At 40.3% G+C, this 22,668-nt stretch overlaps 1 protein-coding gene across 2 annotated transcripts in view; it reads right to left on the minus strand.

Moving 5' to 3' along the window:
• oxr1a (oxidation resistance 1a) overlaps positions 1-12,248 on the minus strand; it is a 201,684-nt gene extending 189,436 nt beyond the window's left edge. Inside the window, exon 1 of one of the 2 annotated variants that reach the window (XM_053488244.1) lies at positions 12,152-12,248. In XM_053488244.1, the coding sequence (XP_053344219.1) occupies positions 12,152-12,168 (17 nt within the window). In that variant the 5' untranslated portion in view covers positions 12,169-12,248. The remainder of the gene's footprint in view (positions 1-12,151) is intronic. The other variant, XM_053488247.1, reaches the window with a different exon arrangement.
• Between the last annotated feature and the right edge of the window lie 10,420 nt (positions 12,249-22,668).

A 22,668-nucleotide genomic window follows, 5' to 3' on the forward strand; every position in this document is an offset into this window, starting at 1 on the left:
GATTCATTTCGCTGTTGTCTGATCAGAAGCGACTCAGCAGGAGAACACAAGGCACAAACTACAAAGGCATAAAGCTGATGAGCCACACCATGAATTTATGGGAAAGAGTAGTAAAAGCTTGGTTAAGAAAAGAGGTGAGCAGCACAGATGTCATGTTTGCTTTGAGAATTTTGATGGAGAAGATCAGAAAGTGTTGCACTGTGTGTTTGTAGCTTTCTAGAGACAGCATAACAGGATGGCAGGGTGCCCAGACATGAACTGTGGTATTGCATGAGGATGTCAGGAGTGCCAGAGAAGTATGTGAAGGTGGTTTAGGATATGTGCAAGGGCGGCGTTACAACGGTGAGACCAACTGGTTTAACGTGGAGGTGGGAGTGCACCAGGGATCGGCTCTTAGTGCCTTTCTGTTTGCAGTGGTGATAGACAGATTGAGTGAAATCAGACACACATGTGGGTGATACTGTAGCTAAAACATGCTTTTATCAGCATGCGTCTTAAAAACACAGTAAAAACAACTTTATTTTTACTATTCAGACAAAAAAAGACTGTTTTTTTGTTTTTATTAAACAGTGCCCAAAAAATAAAACAATTCCTAAGCATAAAATACACTTAAATTAAAAATGTAAATGTAAGCCACATCTTTGTAAATCTGTGATGATACTGTACATGTGGGGGGAGATGCATGTTGCTTGGTGTATGTCTAGGGAACAGGCACGCTGCCTATAGCAAGATTCTGTATATGTTCATGACTATATAATGAACAGCAGGATTTCACTCCACAGAGACCCTGATGAAACATCACAGGTATGTTTGAACACTCAGCATCCAAGGAGGGTTATTTTTTTCATAAGCACACCTCATGCAAGCATCCAGTGCTGATTGAGTTCAGGTTCTGCAAGACGCCTAATCAAATTAATTCCAGCCGAACTGTTCTCTAAGTCTGATTATTCAGGGTAATCTTTGTTGTCTGTAATCCTTGTTGTCAGCTCATGCCATGTGGGCCATCTGCCATGTCTGTGCAATCTGAATAGTTTACGAGGTGGGTTCAAGTCCTATGAGCAAAAACTAACTTTATCTCTTTATACTGTATAATCCCCTGCTACTGTACACTAATACACTTATCCCAGGGTTTCATTAGTGCTTGAATACCATCAAGGTTGAATGTTTCTCAGGAATCGGACTGTCTGCTTCACTTCCTCCCAGGAACTCCTTTAATGGCCTAAATATGTTGGAGTGATTTGGAGCAAGGTCAGGACTGTACGTACTGTAGGATGTGGCAATAAATCCCAGCCAAGTTCCTGTAAAGTGCAAGTGATGCAATTCCCACAGACAGATGCGTCTGCTCTGCAAATTGGTGACAAGTTATTCATCGATTGTTAAGTATCAGGTGTCGCACTCACTGAATGTTCACTGGAATGACTGCAGTGGGGTCCAAGCCACCTCGGTCGGGATCATCATTCATGCACTTACGACCTTCTTACGTCCCACTACCGTACTGTCAATTGGTTTTATGTCTTAGTACAGGATTGACTTGAACGTCCCTCATACATCTCTATCTGACTTAGCTTCAATCTTTCACAAGCTTCATTCTTACAAACCTCATGGTTAGAGCATACCCCTCCCTCCCCTATCTCTTTTTCATTACTAGGAAGGGTAGTATAAATGCACTAGCAGGGCTAAGCCTTCTGACATTGTTCAAAGATAAAAGGACCTCATGAAAACATGACATTTCAGATTATTAGATGGTAACAAAAATCACGAGTTCAATGGAAAACAAAAAGGTGAGTTTAAATACTGGACATCTACAGCTAGGAGCCATCGGGAGCCATGGGAACAAAACTCAGAGCTCAGAGCACAATAATCAGCTTTCTATTATATTAAAGTGAAGTATTACCAAAAAGTATGCTCTTGGAATGCTCAGAGATTTTAGTCAGGTTCAGACTCAAAAGTCCATTAATATCCATCAGCCATGTATCCACTAAAGCTTTTAAAAGCCCTGTGAGTATCAGACCTTAAAAGCGAGAGACAGCGAGGAACAACTGATAGGAGAATGTTTATAGGGGCTCTTTTCTCTCAGCTCCTCAAGGAGGCTGTCAAGGTCATTGCCTAATTGGACCAGCAAGCCTTTGTAGGGGGTAAAAAGCCAAGCAAGTTTAGCAGCTCCTCAGGGGCTCACTACCTCCTCCCTCGCCTGAATACATAAATAACCAAGCGCCGGTGCATTACTGTTGGTTTAAATCTCCACACGGATCTGTAGAACCTTAGGATATGCTTTTTAGGAATTAGGATTAGGATACGCTCCCCACATGGGCATTACTTTTGACACGCATATAGTGTATAACATGCATTTAACAGGTTTGATATACGGCTGCGGCGGTATAGAATAGATTTGAACTAAACAAATAGATAAAATGTGATTTCTTATACAATGGTGAAAATATCTGTATTGCAAACAGAAACAGACCATATTGTTTTATTGGACTCTTTCCAAGTCACTGTGGGTGCGGGGCTCAACTTTAACCCCTGTTTATATGAAGCGCTGAAGCTAGAATCGTTTCAGTGAAGTGTTAATGCATTTTTATTGTTTATGCCACATCCTGTTTTGTTGTTAAATCACCAGGTCTTATCGAAGGTAAATCACAGGTTTACATTAACACACCAGCTCTAATTCAGTATTGTACAGGGTATAGAGTATGGACATTCACTGGTATGTGATTTGATGATCCTGGTTAACTGGCGGTGCATGCTGTCTGGGGGCACGTAAAGCTTTCAGCTGTAATTTTCCTTCCGCCAGAGTTAATTCAACTTAATTGCTAATAATAACAAATCCTATCCAGAAAATAAGCCTAGTAAATCAATACTGTATGTGATGAGAATGGTTTATGGTTAAAGTGTTGTGTAAATGTCATGCGAGTTGGCATGATGCCCTGGTATTCCTGATACCAATCGAGCTCTCGCAGTTCTGTGCTCCAAAAATAAAAAATACCCACCTTTTCGTCACGCCTTCGCCAAGTTAAATAACGATGAATTGTTGGCTAAAGTCACGCCATGGGATTTTACCGACCACATGATGACAAGAGACAAGATAATGGTGTACTGTATGTTGAAAAACTTCAGTCGTTGGATATTACTGATTTTTATCAGGCTCCAGCTGTCTTGTGCGACATTTTCGAAGAACACTGCAATGACAAGTTTATCATACAGTAATGCAGGACTGTGCAAAAGTCTTAGGCATGTGCAACATAAATGCTATAAAGAAAGGATACCTTAAAAAAGTAATGAAACAAAGTAAGTTTTTGGTGTGACAACGTTTTGAGGACCCTTCAGTCGTACGTACAAACGCGATTAGTCACCAAGTTTTACTCAGCACGCTGCAGAACTACCCACAGTTCATCTGAGGACTGTGACTGTTGCACCTGCGTCTGTTTTGCATGCAGAACCCAGCATGTTATTTTGTCTGAAATGTATCGATTATAAAATATGCTGCTGTCTTTTCTGGCCCACAAATATTTTTCTGTAATTTTGTGGCGGGATCCTAATGTTTTAATATCAGGATGTTTTTGTACTGACTTGATAATGTCATAAAAAAATCAGAAAAAAAGTTTCTTCCTAACTTGGTGATTATCTACCTGTCTCTTTGCTATCTGTGCTGTCTGCTTGACTGACAAGTGACTGAAGTCACTGCACATGCAGCCACAAAGATATGATCAGCCATTTAGCTTGTATGATAAAAAAATGAAATTGGAAAAATTCTAATTAACTTTAGCTTTAAGGAAAGAGCGATTTAATGTTAAAGATATAGCGAATGCTAACTGAATACTATAAAAAAAGCTTAACGCTAATAATAATAATAATAAAACACCTTTAACACATTTACCACCCTTAAAGTGGCACAGTGACTTTTTGGTTAGCACTGTTGCACTGCACTACCAGGGTCCGGGTTCGATTCCCGCCTGTGTACATGGATGGAGTGTGCATGAATCTTCCCATGTTTGGTGGGTTTCCTCCAGGTACACCGGTTTCCTGCCACATACCAAAGACATGCAGATTAGGCTGACTGGTGTTCCCCATAGTGTGTGTGACTAAGCATGTGAGTGTGTGTCCTATGATGGATTGGCACTCCACCCAATGGGATACTCTCCAGGCCCCCCAGGACCCTGTATAGCGGATAAAGGGGTATAGATGATAAGTGAGTGAGTGAGTAAGTGAGTTACCACATTTAACCCCTGCTTGTACCCTAAATTAGCAAATGTAACATATATACAGTACATTATGTATATCAGATATCTGGATAATTCAGGATTATGCTACTTAAACCAAAATAGTCCACCAGGTTGGTTTTAAGTCTCACTTCACATACAAACATCTCAATGCTGATGGTGAAGTCTTGAGTATTAGCCAATATAGATAACCATCAATTTTTTAACTGAATACAGGATTCTTAAAATAATACAGGAAATAAATAGCTCAATTGTTACATTGCAAATATAATCAAATATAAATATAACATTAATAATAAATGAAATTAAATAAATATTAGTTATTCAATCAACCGTCCTTTCCTGGTCTTTTTTCACATCAGCACAAAAGCATGGGCTCTCTTGTATAAGTGGCGTTCAAGTCAAACTGGGACTTAAAAACTCTTTATTTCTCTATATAATCCCCTGCTACACTAATGCACTTATCCCAGTGTTTCACTAGTGCTTGGATACCATCAAGGTGGAAAGTTTTCTCAATATGCCAGAGACAGGATCGGACTGCCTGCTTCGCGTCTGAAATGCTGGCCTCTCAGGAACTCCTCTAATGGAAAACCAAAACATGTGGAAATGGCTTGGAGTGAGGTCAGGACTGTACGGGGATTGTGGCAAGCTGAGTTCCTGTAATGTGCAAGTGGTGCAGTGGGAAGTATCACACCTAATCACCTGCACCACACCACGTTCCCTCTGATCCTTCAGCACTGCTCGGTTGGTCCCACCTTCTTTTAGAGACTGAGGAAGACATACATCTAGACTGTTTCTGTTCTAGCACCTAGGTCATGGAATAAACATCTATCTGTTTCTTTAAGATTTGGGTTAATTTTGCCTCCCAAAAAAGCCTTTCCAACAGTGTTTGACTGATGGTACTTGGTGTGCCAGTGATGGGCGTGCGCCCCAATCCGTTGTCACTTATAGCTCACTCTGTAGGCTCACTAGGTAGCAAAAGGAAAAGGCGGGGAGTTTAACTTGAGGTCCTGGAGGTCTTTAGAGCACAATTGTGCAGCGGATGCTAAACAGGGAAGAGTGGCATATGAGCGCGGTGGCATATGAGTACAGGCCATACAATTAAGTGTAATAATAATTAAAAAAATAAGTTTCGCTTTTACTAAGAGCCAGCCCTCGGCATCCTACCGATGAAGAGAGAAAAAGGCTGCTGTGCTCCACCTTAAGGCCCCCGGGAAACCGTATGAGCCCCCACCTAAAGGAGAGCTGGCAGGGGCCGGTTGGCTAAGACTGCAGGAGGAGTTGCTCAGGGTACACGCAGGAGCTGCTGCCCATACAGGCCCACTCTGCCACTCTGCTTACCACCATCACTCGCCAGCCTCGTGCCTGCATGCCAGCGGGGCCCTGCCTCCATACCTGCATTGTGCACACATTCACTACTTTCCTTCTCTTTTTTCCCATCCTCCCTCCTTAAACCTTTTTCCACCCCCTTTCTCCAAAAAGCCTTTATCACAAGCTTTAAGTCAACTTGATCACCACTCGTAATGAAAAAAAAAAAAAAGAAAATACAATGACTTCTATAGTAAGGCTTTTTGCAGAAAACCCTGTAGTGATAAAACACTGCGATATGCGTATCGCTGAACTTCTTAACTTAACAGTTTAAATGAGTCATGAATTTCCTTTATCATATGTCATTTCATCTGTAACAATTCAGCACTGTGTAGCTATACAGTAAATTGCCATGACCCGCAGCTAATTTGCGCTGCTCTAATATCATAACTACTCTGCCTGCAGATTCTTCCAGGAGCTTGACAGCGCGCTCAGCACCTGATAGACACGGAGCGAGCTCAGCTTAGACATTTCCTCTTCCTGCTAGTTATAACTAGCATCCGCTGCTGAGATAATACCTTGAGTTGAGGGCAGAGGACGCGTGACAGGAACATCCAACATGTGCCTTCGTCTCATTATGACTAAGCTACGGGAGAAGCCAGTGGGTCACGTGGTGCTGCAGGTGAGGCTCAGAGATGGATTTTGGAGACAATGAAAGATAGTCTTGATCGGAGTTTCAGAGGGGATAAAAGATAATGAGTCGGTAAGAAGTTTGATGCTCGAGACTGCGGGGACTAAGTTTTGAGCCAGTTCAGGACGTAAACACTGGCAAGTCTGATTAAAGCTGAGCTTATCTCAAGCACAGTGATTATGCACACCCCGGAGATTCAGGGTCTCTTTTTTTATGCAGAGGAGAAGATTTACAGGGAAAGTTGATGAGCATTTTGTTTAACGTTGCTCTCATTAACTTTTTAAAGAGCATGCATGAGCGTAAACAATTAACCTGAGGGGGGACAAATATCCTAGTGTCCGGCGATAAAAAGCAAAAAATAATCTCATTGCCGGTTCTGTAAGCGGATCATTTCAGGATTTATTAGGTACCATTTCGGAAAGCAGAACATTGTTAGCTGTTGCTCTAATTAAAGTTTTATGAAGGCGCTTTAATTAAAGGTGCGGCTTGTACGATTAGGGGACGGCTCCAGTAACGCTCCATGATGAAGTGGGACGAGAGCTGTGAGCCAATATTAATCACAAACAACAACAAAAACGATGTCAAATACTTGTCTTGGGTTCCATTAGTGTCTCTTTATTAATCTAGGCTTGTAATTAAACAATTCATCTCAATCCGAGTGGAATAAAAAGTAAATGTTAAAAACCTTGTACATGTTGTTATATAGCACTCACTCACTCAGCATCTATATCCTTATCGCCTTATCCTGCATACAGGGTCGCGGGGGCCTGGAGTCTATCCTAGGAGATTTAGAACATGAGGTGTGGTACACACTGAACGTCCTACATCAATTAGTCTAATCTGCATGTTTTTGGACTGTGTAAGAAACACGGAGGAGCCAGAGGAAACCCACCAAGCAAGTGGAGAACTTCTTACACGCAGACTGGGGCGGAAATTGGACATGGACCAAGGTGCAAGGCGACAGTGCTAACCGCTAAGCTACCGTGCCGCCATTGTTACAGTGGGGCAAAAAAGTATTTAGTCAGCCACCAATTGTGCAAGTCCTCCCACTTAAAAAGATGAGAGAGGCCTGTAATTTTCATCATAGCTATACCTCAACTATGAGAGACAAAATAATAATTAAAAAAAAATCCAGAAAATCACATTGTAGGATTTTTAAAGAATTTATTTGCAAATTATGGTGAAAAAGAAGTATTTGGTCAATAACAAAATTTCTGTATTTCTATAATAAAAAAGGTGCATATGTGGGAAAATTATTTATGCCAAAGTATTTAAAATACGTTCATGGAAGGAAAAAAAAGCAATTGCTCTCTGTTGCATTTGATCAATTTTCTACATTATGTAAAACTACTTTTAAGCAGTTTAGCATTTTAAAAAATGTTGTAAACCATTTCACTGTCGATGAGTGGCCATAAAAAGATGAACATTTCAGCTTTAAAGAGAGATGAGGGTGCTTATTATTATTATTATTATTATTATTATTATTATTATTATAACAGTACCAGCTGTATGGTGCATAAGCAGGGGGAGGAGATTTTGGGTCTGAGTCATGTCAGTTAATAGCAAAGAGTTCAAATTTATTTAAAATCTTATTTGTGTCTTATACAGTGGTGTGAAAAACTATCTGCCCCCTTCCTGATTTCTTATTCTTTTGCATGTTTGTCACACTTAAATGTTTCTGATCATCAAACACATTTAACTATTAGTCAAAGATAACACAAGTAAACACAAAATGCAGTTTTTAAATGATGGTTTTTATTATTTAGGGGGAAAAAAAATCCAAACTTACATGGCCCTGTGTGAAAAAGTAATTGCCCCCTGAACCTAATAACTGATTGGGCCACCCTTAGCAGCAATAACTGCAATCAAGTGTTTGCGATAACTTGCAACGAGTCTTTTACAGCGCTCTGGAGGAATTTTGGCCCACTCATCTTTGCAGAATTGTTGTAATTCAGCTTTATTTGAGAGTTTTCTAGCATGAACCGCCTTTTTAAGGTCATGCCACAACATCTCAATAGGATTCAGGTCAGGACTTTGACTAGGCCACTCCAAAGTCTTCATTTTGTTTTTCTTCAGCCATTCAGAGGTGGATTTGCTGGTGTGTTTTGGGTCATTGTCCTGCTGCAGCACCCAAGATCGCTTCAGCTTGAGTTGACGAACAGATGGCCGGACATTCTCCTTCAGGATTTTTTGGTAGACAGTAGAATTCATGGTTCCATCTATCACAGCAAGCCTTCCAGGTCCTGAAGCAGCAAAACAACCCCAGACCATCACACTACCACCCCCATATTTTACTGTTGGTATGGTGTTCTTTTTCTGAAATGCTGTGTTACTTTTACGCCAGATGTAACGGGACACGCACCTTCCAAAAAGTTCAACTTTTGTCTCGTCGGTCCACAAGGTATTTTCCCAAAAGTCTTGGCAATCATTGAGATGTTTTTTAGCAAAATTGAGACGAGCCTTGATGTTCTTTTTGCTTAAGTGGTTTGCGCCTTGGAAATCTGCCATGCAGGCTGTTTTTGCCCAGTCTCTTTCTTTTGGTGGAGTCGTGAACACTGACCTTAATTGAGGCAAGTGAGGCCTGCAGTTCTTTAGATGTTGTCCTGGGGTCTTTTGTGGCCTCTCGGATGAGTTGTCTCTGCGCTCTTGGGGTAATTTTGGTCGGCTGGCCACTCCTGGGAAGGTTCACCACTGTTCCATGTTTTTGCCATTTGTTGATGATGGCTCTCACTGTGGTTCGCTGGAGTCCCAAAGCTTTAGAAATGGCTTTATAACCTTTACCAGCCTGATAGATCTCAATTACTTTTGTTCTCATTTTTTTCTGAATTTCTTTGGATCTTGGCATAATGGTGAGCTTTTGAGGTGCTTTTGGTCTACTTCTCTGTGTCAGGTAGCTCCTATTTAAGTGATTTTTTGATTGAAACAGGTGTGGCAGTAATCAGGCCTGGGGGTGACTACAGAAATTGAACTTTTAACTGTGATAAACCACAGTTAAGTTATTTTTTAACAAGGGGGGGCAATTACTTTTTCACACAGGGCCATGTAGATTTGGAGTTTTTTTTCTCCCTTAATAACATAATCTTCATTTAAAAACTGCATTTTGTGTTCAATTATGTTATCTTTGACTAATAGTTAACGGTTTTTGATGAGCAGAAACATTTAAGTGTGACAAACATGCAAAAGAATAAGAAATCAGGAAGGGGGCAAATAGTTTTTCACACCACTGTATATATATATATATTCAATTAAAACTGAGACATTTGATCATACAGAATAACAGAACACCGTTATAATAATATACTAATGCACTCGTTTCATTCTTGGATCAAGTTCTTAAATAATTGCGTGCACAGTTCCCACAGTCAGATGCGTTCCTTCCGCAAGGTGGAGACAAGTTACTGTAACAGTTTCAAGGATCAGCCGTTCTACTTGTTGAATGTTCATGAGAACGACTGCATTGGGCGATGAGCCACCTTGGCTTTGATCTTCATTCACATACGTACAACTATGGAGTTAATTATGTGCCAAAATTTAACAAACAAACACAATCTGCTTTGCAAAGAAAAAAACGACTTTCTTACAAATGCAGCGTTTTGCAAACAAACACAATCCGATTTGCAAAGAAAAAAATTCAACTAATTATAGTTAATAATTCAATAGTTAATTAAAATGCAGCTGTGGTTTGATATAACTGTATTATTCCCCTACAGGTCTCTATCCTAAAGATAGTGGAGTGTTAATATGTCTGGCTGTCTGGATATATAATGGACACCTCAAAACTGTTCCCCACTCATATTCCCCTGGGACATAAGGGTAAACCATATAAACACGTTGTTTGAGGTCTCGGGAGAATAGAGTAAATTGACCGATAGCGCCATCTGCTGTTTTGGAAGAGGGAGTTGCTCCATTGCATTTGTGAGAAAATACGGATGGATGCATTTGTGAGAAAATATGGAGGGTGCATTTGTGAGAAAATACGGATGGATGCATTTGTGAGAAAATACGGATGGATGCATTTGTGAGAAAATACGGATGGATGCATTTGTGAGAAAATATGGATGGATGCATTTGTGAGAAAATACGGATGGATGCATTTGTGAGAAAATATGGAGGGTGCATGTGTGAGAAAATACAGATGGATGCATTTGTGAGAAAATACGGATGGATGCATTTGTGAGAAAATATGGAGGGTGCATTTGTGAGAAAGTTGAATTTTTTTCTTTGCAAATCGGATTGTGTTTGTTTGCAAAACGCTGCATTTGTGAGAAAGTCGTTTTTTTCTTTGCAAAGCAGATTGTGTTTGTTTGTTAAATTTTGGCACATAATTAACTCCATATACAACCTTCTTTTAAATGTTTGCATTTGAAAGTCTTCTGTAAATGTCAATGAGTTTTAAACCCTCATTCACAATAAGTCCCAGGATTTTAAATTGATTTACCACCACTAGAGGCAATGATTAAGAATTTAAAGCAAGGATAGCAGATGAGTGCTTGGTCAGATTATCCTAAAAACATATCATAACAGAAATACATTCCGCATTTCTCGAATTACAATAAAAAAATTTTTTAAACAGATCACTGAAATCTGAGAAAACACCATAAACATGAAACAATTCTGAAGTTTAAGAGAAACTTTAGCAACCGTAAAGAAAAGAGAAATCTGGAAGTGGAGCAGCATGTGAGCGCATGTTGTGCAGAATTATAATTTGATTCCTCATGTAAATCCACATCCTCCCACCAGCGCTTTCACCAAGCATGATGCATCCCCACAGGTTTAATTACCTCCCTGTGCTTGTCAGAACTTTAATGAACGAGTGTTATTCTGTTACAAGACACACTTCCGTCTCGGGCACCCCCCCAGTCGGTGGTACATTTGATAAGAGATGACAATGCTGATTTGTGTTCAGCTATTAAACCTTTCAGGCTCTGGACAGTGGGGTTCGTGTTCAGGCAGACTTCATGTCAATTATAACATGCATGTTTCCTGAGGAATCCATCTGTTCCTGTCTTTTCGCACATGGAAACAGATGCTACAGTATGGTGTTGCGGCATGACAATTAACGGAGAGTAACGTATAGACGGTGACACTTAAGCAGCAAATAAATAAATAAATCTCAGTTAACAACTAGGTGACAAAGTAGAAAATGGATGAAGTATCATCGTCAATCGATTAAAAAATTTAATCTAGTTAATCACAGTCAGATTTACTTGTATTATACACATGCAATGTTGAAATAATAGATCTGCTTAACAGATTAAGCAGTTTTACAAATGTTATCATTCAACAAATATTTAATTTAAAACCTCTTATATAGGACAGCCACTGCCTGCAATGGCTGGGTAATATGGGTGTGGCAAGCCATCGACGGCGGTGCTCGAACCCAGATCTGAAAATCAACACCCTAGAAAGAACCCTAGCCGTCTGAGCCACCACTCCCACATCTTACATTTAATGATTTCTTGTAAAAACAGTTCCTTTTAACAGTAACTAGAGCACACAACTTTATTTTTAGTTTTATGCAAACTTCCATTTAGAAGCATTTTATAATGAAACTTGCCATTCAGCACACCTGGTGATGTTTCCTTAGTCATCTTATTACCTGCGATAAACCTGCTGCGGTTATGGAAAGCCATTAGGGTCAAGCTTGGTTATCTGATGTATTTGCGTAAAAAAAAAAAAATGTGCTAAAATTTCTAGATTAATCACATGCATTAATATTGGCACCCCACCTCTTCACTTCAAAGCAAAGTCTATTTTCTGATCTGAAATCAACTCTAACTTTGTCCCCTTTACCAAAGTCTGACATCACCAAACAAACCCCACGACTCGAATGTCTGCTACAACAGCCTGCCCGTGAGCTTCATGACATTTTGCTTCTTGCTTTCACGTACGTTCACATAAAAACAGCACAATACAGTGATGTCACCCTGACCTTTTGGTGCTGAACATGTTGCCGGTGTCTCCTTGCTCCAACACAGAAGTTTCCGGAAAGTCAGGAGGAGACGCTTTGCTTCAGGTAACAGAAGTATCTAAAATATGGAGGAGAAAAAGTGGGTGGTGTTAAAAGAGAAGAGAGAGTATATTCGACAGCTTTAGGGGGTAGAAGTTTCTCTCGCACACAAAAAAACGAAAAGGACTCAGACTATCTAAATTAAATTAAAGATAAAAACAACTGAATTAAAAATATGTTGACAGCTTTTTGTGATTATTATTTCTAAATTATACATACAGATACATTTCTGAAAAGTAAGCGAGGGAAAGAGAGAGAAAGAAAAATCCCAGCATATGTCAGTTGGTGGTATGTGTAATGCTAACAGCATACATTTTTTACATGCTTTATACAAAAATGCATGGTGTGTTCAAGTCAAACTGGGACTTTTGATTGTGCAGTATAACAGAACATAAAAACTTGCTTAATTTCTCTATATAATCTTCTGTTACACTAAGGCGCTTATCCCAGAGATCCCAGGTTGGATACCATGTGCCTGAAGTCAGTTAGGGTTTATGCCTTTATTCATCACAAGTCCTGGTTTCACTTAAACAGTCATTGTATAAAAGTATATTGTCATCTGCATACATGTTTGGATTTACAGATAGAAGTCTATAAACATACTTTATACATATATTATATCCACATCATGGTCAGTAGTGCACATATTAATAAAGTAAACTACCAACCAAAAGTTTGCACACACCTTCAACTCAATGATCTTTCCTGATTTTTATTGCTTTCTACATTGTAAATCAATACTATGTGTTATTTCATAGTTTTGAAATCTATAGCATGGTTCTAGAATGTTAAAAAATAAATCACAAAACAACACAAGTATGTTGAATTTAAAGGTGTGTCCAAACTTTAAGTATGGTATATGCAGAAAATGTTTAATTTAGTCAATTCGTCTGCCTAAACACATGCACAAGTTATAAAAATAAAAAATATTAATTAAAAAACGAGCCAGAATTGTTAACACTACATTACTAAAAACTCTAAATGGTGCACATTTCACCCTGTTCTTTGATCGGACAACCTGTTAACCAACAGAAATGCAAACCAATTGTCTGTATCCCAAGAGAGATGATTGTGAATATACTGTAAAGGGTGTCTCAAATTTTTTTTTACATAATTTCGTAGTCTAACAACATACTGTAGCCAAGTCTCGCCCAAATTTTACTGAGATGTATAGAGGATACAGTATGTGAAAGGACTGGTCTTTATCCCCCTCTTCCTACAAGCCTCGAGGAACTTAAGCAGAGAATTATTGAGGCACTGGAGAATGTTACGTGTGATATGCTACAGTGTGTTTGGCAGGAGCTGGACTACCAACTTGACGCGTGTCGTGTCACAGGTAGTGGTCATATTGAACATTTGTAAAGCTTTGTAAAAACAGTTAGAAAATCTATATTCAACATTCAAAGAGAGGATTTTTCCTTTAAGAACATAATCCCAAGCACATTTTTTCTAAAATCTCATTGGATTATTTAAAATAAAAAATGATGATGTTCTACAGGTCAGCCGCGTCCACATAAGAGTCAGATCAAAGTCACTTGTTCAATAATTATGAATGTGAACTATCATGACATGCATATCCAATCTGACCAAAAATAATCAGAATTGAGCAATATGGCTTGTAATGTGAAAGCAGCCTAAGTGACAAAGAATTTTCACAAAGACCTTCGTGTCTTTTTCCGCTTAACACATTCATCTGCGTTCATATGCCGTGAAATATGAGCGGGTAAGGGCGTGTATTAAAAGGTTATATCAGTTGCAGGGAGGATTGGCGTACATTATTAATGTACACATCAGCAAGGTTTGAACCCCATACAGAGAGAGATATAAAGGGCGTAAACTGGCAAAACGTTTGATTGTTTTGATTGATTGCTCAAAGGTCAAAAAGGTCAACGGTCATCATAATTAATAAATATGATGAAAAGTAATTAATAAATATGCTAACAAGTCCAGGTCAAAGGTCATCGTAATTGGTAAATATGCTGACGAATAATTAATAAACATGCTAACAAGTAATTCGTAAATATGCTGACAAATCTAGGTCAGCACATTAACAAATTACTAATTAGTTATCATGATAATTATAATGACATTTTTCCAAACACGATATATGATTAAAGATTGTAATGATGTTCAATGATTCCATGCGTCCCTGACACACCCAGTCACCCCTGCCCAGACCAAAGCACACATACATACATAGTTCCCAAAAAGTCATCTACTGACAATTGTAGATGAAAAATAGTAATTATCACCTTGAGGGGTACACACACCGACCCAACCCAACATACGTACAGTATGTTACCAATTAGCTGATCTAAGGTATGGTCAGTCTATCCAGCACCAGCGGATTCTGAGATATCCTCCGGTATATAAACTTGCATGATTATGATAATAAAGAAATTGAAGGAGCGTTTTACGAACCCGAGTTACAAAAGATTATCATTGTTATCTTGTCCGTCAAGGTCCAAAACTGAAAAAAGTCTGTCTGGTGAAGTGGGTGGGGTGGCCCAAAAAATTTAATCCCTGGGTTCCTGCCAAAGACGTAGTTAACATCGAGCATTAGAATTTAAAAGGGAACGTCACGAACACAACTGTTACCTTTAATCCTTAAACCATGGATGAGTACAGATTCTTTATGACCCTTCCAAGCAATGCATCAATGGATATTTATCCAAATAGCATGATTTCTCACTAAATTACTAAATTCGCCAATAGCCAATAGTTCTTAAGGCGACTGGGAGGTAGCACTTTCAGAGGTTCAATATATCCATAGCTTGTACTCATTATCACAGCAAGGCTCTCCATGTCACATTAGTCTGAAGGAGGAAAATAAAATACACAACCAATTTTTAAAATATCAGTCATGGGTATTATTAAAGGATCATAGAACTGGTTAATAAATTAGGAAACCTATAAAAACACTGAAACTTGACATGGAGATATCCTTTGACCCTATGAAAAATAAAATATGCATGGAGAGCTTAAAACCATACACTTTTAAAGCCAATAGAAGCTTAGCCTATATGCTCAGTTTGAAACCCGACAAACTGTTGACATTCCGAAATCAAGAAACGTTAAATCCCACTAAAATTCATGTGGGTTTTTACAAAATGTTCGTATATACGGATATTATTGAATATTAACGAGTCGGTGACAGCTTTGTCCCAAGAACCACATTACCAATATTGTAATTGAAGTCAAGTCTGACCAAAACAAAATTATACCTTTCAGTTATGGAAAGTTTATAGCTAAGCCACACTTCAGACCGGCTAAGCATTTGTTCCATCTGTAAAATGATAGATAGGGGGTATAAAGATCCACAGGCCTATATCAAATACTAATGGCTTGCCCAGGTATACTGTACTACTGTAATATAAAATTGCTTGCCCGGGTTCTCTGGAACTCCCACCATGTATGGGGCGGGGCTAGGAGGTCTCTTTAAGGGTCTTTTTCGAATTTGCGTAAAAAATCTAAAAGGCCCCCGGGAGATCAGTACACGGTTAATCATAAAAGACGCAAGGTAACTAAAATCAAGACCAGTATGAAAAAGACCAAGCAGGGGGGCAACAAGCATCGACCTATCTTTCACAAAAAAAAGTTGCTAAACATTTTCTAACATTATGGCTTTCTTAAGGAGTATATCCTCAGAGTGTACAAAGTCAGAACTGGATATTTTCATGCTACCGTATACCCAAACCAGTATCGAAAAACACATTAACGTTGAAATACTGCCGCTTTCTACTCTGACAGACAATTCACCAATTAAGTTTTTATTGCGTCAAGCAATAAAAAACTTATGATTTACCGAACACTTTTTTAAATCTATCATGTAAAATTGTAAATGGTGATGGTACCAACATTGCTAATGATGCAAAGGTGGGAGTTACATCTTATTTCTCAGTCCAACAGTACCTACCCATATCGCGCTGTTTTTGAATGTCCTCTCAACTACAGAAAAGATACCCTGAAAACACAATTTTGCACAAAGACACAGCGGGGCACATGGATGTCACCAGACCCGGATGATCAAAACAAAGGTCTTAAAAAAAGGACTCTATTCAACAACACCCTTAACCTGATTTTGATCCTTTAAGATAAACTTTTATTCAATGGTGTTGATTTGAGAATTAAAATGATTCGCAGTAAAAATGAATTTTGCCTAATGAAGGAAGGAAATGCAAATTTCACACCAAAAATACTCAATACCTCTCTTTTTGCGTTACTTTCGGCAACAGTCAAGTATCCTATCAAAAGAGCCTCCATAAAGACCTTTAGCCGAGCTGTGGGAAGCCGCATTTGTTCACAAGAGAATCTTTTCATTGGCCCTTTACCTAAAACCGTTATCTTTGGAATATTAGACAACGATGCCTTCCCCTTTTTATTTTAAACATTACGATACAGAATTTGTAGCACTCTATGTAGATGGTGCTCAGTATCCTGCACAACCGTTTCAACCAGTTTTTCAGACCGGGAATCCGGTTCGAGAATTCAATTCTTTAATTTTAGCATCAGGAAAGAAACATCTCGGGTTTCTTTGCTGTAACTCTGTTCCCTAAAAAATGCGGGAACGAGATGCTGCGCTACAATGCCGCACTGCATGCGTGCCTGGACGTCCTTTCAGACAAAAATTGCCCTGAGGATGTTTTCGGTTCAGTAAGTGAAGTCTTTCCTGCTCTGGAGCTGGAAAAGGCGGAGGACAGAGGCTTTGAGAACAACTGGGTGCATAGTCGAGAATGGAACCTTCGGAAGATGGTTGGGGTGAGGATGCAGAATAGCTTTGACCAGCCCAGGGGCAAAGACATGACAAGCCGAAAGAGCGGCTACATACGTTCTAAGAATACTAGAGCATGAGTCCGAGGTCAATTTTCTTGTAGGAACTCCAGCACTAAAACAATTTGGCAGTGGACTGGGTCTACATATTTTACTATGCCCCAATTTTCAATACATTCCATTTGGGGGCATAAATTCTTCTAGAGGACTGACTATTTCGGGGTGGGGTTTCCAAACCCCGTGTGTCACAGCTTGCCTGGACAGCAAGTCTGCTCCCATATTTATGTGCACTGGAATGTAAATCGTCCTGAGGGACAAGAGCTCCTGTGCCCCATAGCAGAATCTGGTGCGCTAGCTTTTGCCAGCGGCACGAGCACTGTCTGCCCAGGCGATTATTTACGAGACTACAGTAGTGTTGTCTCCCTGCATTAGGACATGGTAGCCCCTCAACTGCTGTAGGGAGTATTTCAGGGCCAGAAATAGTCATCGTTTCGAAGCAATTGATGTGCCATGCGAGAAGATGACCCCTCCAGATACCTTGGGCTGGACGGCCATCTAAGACCACACCTCTGCCCTTAAGGGAAGCGTCTGTCGTTAGCAGCTTGCGACAACAACACGGACCTAGAGTGGGACCCAGAGTCAAAGACCGGGGTCTGAACCATATAGAAAGGGTACAAAGCTCTCGGCGCGTAACCCTCATTGCCTCATTGGGATCGGCCCTTGGATGAAATTCCCTGGCTTTAAGCCACAACTTAAGCGATCTCATGTGCAGAAGGTCCAGGGGTATCACTGTGAAAAACGGAAGCTGCCATGAGATCTAACACTCTCTGAAAGTAGTAAAAGTTACTTTCTGGCCTAGCTTGATTTCCTTTAGGGTATTGAGAATGGATTCAACACGCGCAGGAGACAGCTGTGCCCGCATTGCGGGTCGAATCCCATGTGACACACATAATATGTCGTACTTGCGCAGGAATGAGAACGCTTTTTGTGGCAATGAGTCTCAATCCTAAAAATCAAAGTGAGCTAGGATGACATCTTAATGTCGAAGCGCTAGCTGCTAAGACTGAGCCAGAATCAGTCAGTCGTCTATGTAATTCAGGATATGGATGCCCCAGGGCTGCACCTGTACATTTTATATATGTGCGGGGTGACATAACTAAGCCATAGGGAAGGACCCGATACTAGTAGGCTTCGCCCGAAAGCGAACTTTAGGAACTTCCTGTGTTGTGGCAATATTTCAGTCTGAAAATATGCACCCTTAGGTCGATTGTCACAAACCAAAGCTCTGATTGGATTTAAAAAACAATCATTTTGGCTGTCAACATTTTGATGTTTAGCCCACAAAATGGGTTGTTCGGCATCCTGAGACGTGGCAGGAAGGAACCGAACACCTAACATTTCGCTGGAGACCGCTGCTCCTCGAACTCCAGTAGTGGTTTATTGTTCTATGTGTTTTATGGCCCCTTTTCCCAGCAAAGTCTGTAATCTCTGCAGTGCTTCGTGCCTAAAGAGACATACAGTACCTGGCGGTTCCCCGCTGCTGGCTTCTCTAAAGGTGCACAAATTTTGACACTTTAACTGGATGGGGAAGGGGGGGGGTTAGATGTTTGGCATCCTGAGACGTGGCAGGAAGGAACCGAACACCTAACATTTTCACTGGAGACCGCTGCTCCTCGAACTCCAGTGGTGGCGAAGATTGGACCACGGCCTCCTGAGGGTGCCAGGGAGGAGTCTATATTCCTTATTGGACACTTTTACGCAGCCCTCACCCCCATGGTCCTGGGAACGTAAGCCTCAGGATTCCCCCTTTTGATTCTGGCCTCCTTGAGGCGGACTACAAGGCATGGCGAGTCTCGCCCCAATCTACAAGGGGGTGCCAATCTACGAGGGCGAGAACCGGACCTGGTCAGGACTGGGTGGCCAACAGTCCCAACCCCTGAGCACGACAGGAAAAAAAGCCTCACAAAGGCCTGCTCGTAGAGCTTCGCCTCCAGAAGCTAGTGGCGGCGGTGTTTACGGCTTTGCCAAAAGGCCGGAAGGCAAGATGGGGGCATCAAGGAGGAAGACATAATTCCTGTCCTTGATGTCCGTGAGGTAAGGCCACAGCTGTCTCTCCATGGCCACCATGGCAGCCATAGAACAGCCGATAGCAGGCCATCTGCTTGGTGGCACGGAGAAATAAATCTGTGGTTCGGCGTAGCTTCGCAAACGCTGCATCGTCGACAGACCCACCAGTGCTCAGATTTTTCAGTAGGTCAGCGTGGTATGCCTGCAAAGCCATTGTGTGCAGGGCAGCACCAGCCTGACCGCTGCCTGAAAAAGCTTTCCCCACCAACGAAGATGTTAGTCTACACGGCTTGGTGGGGAGTGGGGATTTTTTCAGGGAGGATGAGCTCCCAGGAAAAAGGTAGCCCGCAAGCATCTCTTTAATCTGGGGCATCATTATAAAAAGCTGCGCTTTTCGCATCAATTACATTCGAACTAATCAATGTCAATAGCACAAAAACATGGGATAAATATGGCTTACTCCATGAAAGAGTTAACTCATCATAGAGGTCGCCAAGAAGGGGAGGGGCCATCATTGTGGGCCCCTCCTCCGCCCTCCCGACAGAAACCTCTCGTCTAACTTTCAACGTTTGTGAGATTTTAATATTTATGTATTTATTTACGGCAAATCGAGGCATACGCGTTTGACAGCGCGTTACCACCTCTAGTAACTACTGAAGCGCTCGCTCATCTTTACAGGAGCGCTCTGAAGTTAAAGTTTCTTCACAAGAAGGGCCGGAGCGCGCTTGAGAAGTGGACGGTAAAGGCTTAGAATCCGGCGAGAGAGCGAGAGAAAAGGAAGATTCCGTCTCGTGTGCTCCCGCCAGATATGCACGCAAAAAATGGGTCGCGGCTCACAGTTTCGTTATAAAGATGGCGAACCAAGCGCGAGGGACTTTAATAGAGAGAAATCCCTGTACTCACCTGCTCCCTTAAGCCCGAGGATAGCGTGCTCTTTCCCCAAGCACTGAAAACAGAAAGCGTGGAGATTGCCCTCATCAAAATATTCTTCTACACGGAGGGACGGCACTCGTGTCTAACTCTGTCTGGTGAGTAATAAGACAATTTCTATTTTAGCTTTTTTTTTTTAAGTGCTTGCATACACGCACACAACAATGCAGTCTTTGAAGACAAAAAGAGCTAAGGATATTTCCAGTTCATGCCTATTTATAACCTCCAGGTGCACCTAATCAAATGACGTCACCTGACCAAGGTTATATATGCAAAAAATTTTGGCATGTTTGACACACATGCTTCAACAACTGGTCGCGCAAAGAGTGTTTCCATAGCGTTTTCAGCGCAGCATTAAATGTAGATTTTAAAAGGGAACTACAAGATCAGTTGATGGCAAGCTGTGGCAAGCATTTGTCATTAATAAGGTCAGGGGATATGAAAATAACTCAGATAAAATCTATATCTCAGATTTCGACAGCCTCACCCAGGAACTGTGAATCTAATAGTGTATGCCAGTTTTGACAGTATTTTGGAAATAAACAACTGAAAAAACGTGCTCATCGATTACCAGTAATGCATGAATACCAAAGAACTAACCGTTATGAGAAGCTGCTCTGAAATAGATTAAATATCTTTGATCTATGCGGAGTGATGGCCAGCGACGAGTTACCCACGAATACACTAAGACAATACGCACCCGAGGCACATGCCGGGTGAGAAATAGCTAGGTTTATGTCTCAATGATAAAACCTTTGGAGAATTTTTTGACTCGCATGGAAACCCACTAAACCCACATCTGTACAATGTGCTAGCTCTTTAAATATGCTTCATTAATGTGTGTAGTGGACTATCATATGATGATGCTTCACAAAAATCCTTAATGCAGTGTTTTATTGAAATAAATGGTAACAAAATACATTGCAACAAACGTAGTTCCTCTTCAGTCATTTAAAAAATCTAACCAGACAGAATTGTTAAGATCTGGTGATTTAAAAACACGAGCAAAAAAGCAAAAAGTTTTCTTTTTAGCAGGTGATGATAAAGCAAAACTGCGGAAGTACTGTACAGATCTTTAGATCTTTTTATGTCCAATACTTTTCATCGAACATCCCAGTTAGGTATTATTGAAAAGGGTATATTTAGGCTCGCTATGGTGTGTAACCAATAAAAAAGTAAACACAGCAATCTAGAGAAAAAGGCTAAAGCTGTCAGGTGACCAATTTAGGAAAAAAAGAAAAGAGGAGAAACGAGCAAAAGATAAAGGTAGGCAACAATGTTCCCTCTATATAAATAAGGTATTTATGTCATTATGTTAATTAGTGGTATAACGTTAACTCTTAGGTTTGTAGGCCTTCTTGCTTATGGTGCTTGCTATGCTTACCTTGCTAAAAAGAAAAACACACAATAAAATCCTAATATACAAACCATCACAGAAATTCTAATGGTTTCTATTAAATACCATTATAAACCGTCAACTTTTTCTAGTGAACCTATTACAAAATTCCTTATTGTAGTGCGTTTTGGGTACTTTTCCAATAGGATTTACCATCCCACTCATCGATTGAATTCATATCATATACCAGCAGACAATGTTATACTTTCCATTAAAACCAATATAATTCTTATTATAACCGTTAAATCCATTACATTTTCTATTATTTCTGGGCAGGGTTCTATAAATTTTTAAGCATTGTATACAACATGAGATTTAATTAAATTTAACCACAGAAGAAATGAATGTGGAGGCTGTTTTGAAACAAAAAAGGCTGAGGTCCACAAAGCGCCACTTCTCATATGAATCACATAATGAGCCTTTCAGTGATGCCCTAAGGAAGTTGGAGATTGGATTCTTCAATGTTGTTCTTGATGCAGCCTCAAGAACTTTCCTCACCTACCATCAAAAACCATGAGATTATCACTTTTATGCACGATAAGGATCTATTGGAGATCTACCCCAACTTTTGGACTGCTCTCAGAATTGCACTTACCCTGCCAGTGACTGTTGCTCAAGCAGAAAGAAGCTTTTCCAAACTAAAGTTAATCAGGATATACCTTAGGTTAACCATGTCTCAGGAACGGCTCACTGGCCTTGCTGTCATAAGCATCAATCATTATTGATGACTTTGCATCTAGAAAGGCCAGAAATGTCAGATTTTAGTTTCAGTTTGTGTTTTCTGTTTTGCAGTAAAATAAATAATTTGAAGACTTTCGACATTACCGCATTAGTGTTTTCCAGCTAAATTTTGATAAAATACGATTCATTGCTATTACTAGGTCCACACACGATACAAGAAAAAAAACATTTAGATTTTCCATGACTAATGAACAAATCAACAGAAACAATCAAATTAACTATATACAGTACATAGATACACACAATTTTTTTATTTTTATTTGTCACACACACAGTCATTCACAGTACGATATGCAGTGAAATGCTTATTGATGACTGGGGTCTGGTAGTTCCTCTCCTGCTTCGTACTGAAGTCCAATATTAGCTCCTTTGTCTTGCTGGCATTTAGGAGGAGATTGTTCCTCTGGCACCAGTTCTCCAGATTTCCAATCTCCTCTAGGTAGGCTGTCTCGTCGTTGTTCATGACACAAAGTTGTAGGTGTACAAAGAGTACAGCAGGGGGCTCAGAACACAACCCTGGGGGGCTCCAGTGCTA

The sequence above is a fragment of the Clarias gariepinus genome, chromosome 26 (assembly GCF_024256425.1).
Source record: "Clarias gariepinus isolate MV-2021 ecotype Netherlands chromosome 26, CGAR_prim_01v2, whole genome shotgun sequence".
NCBI lineage: Eukaryota > Metazoa > Chordata > Actinopteri > Siluriformes > Clariidae > Clarias > Clarias gariepinus.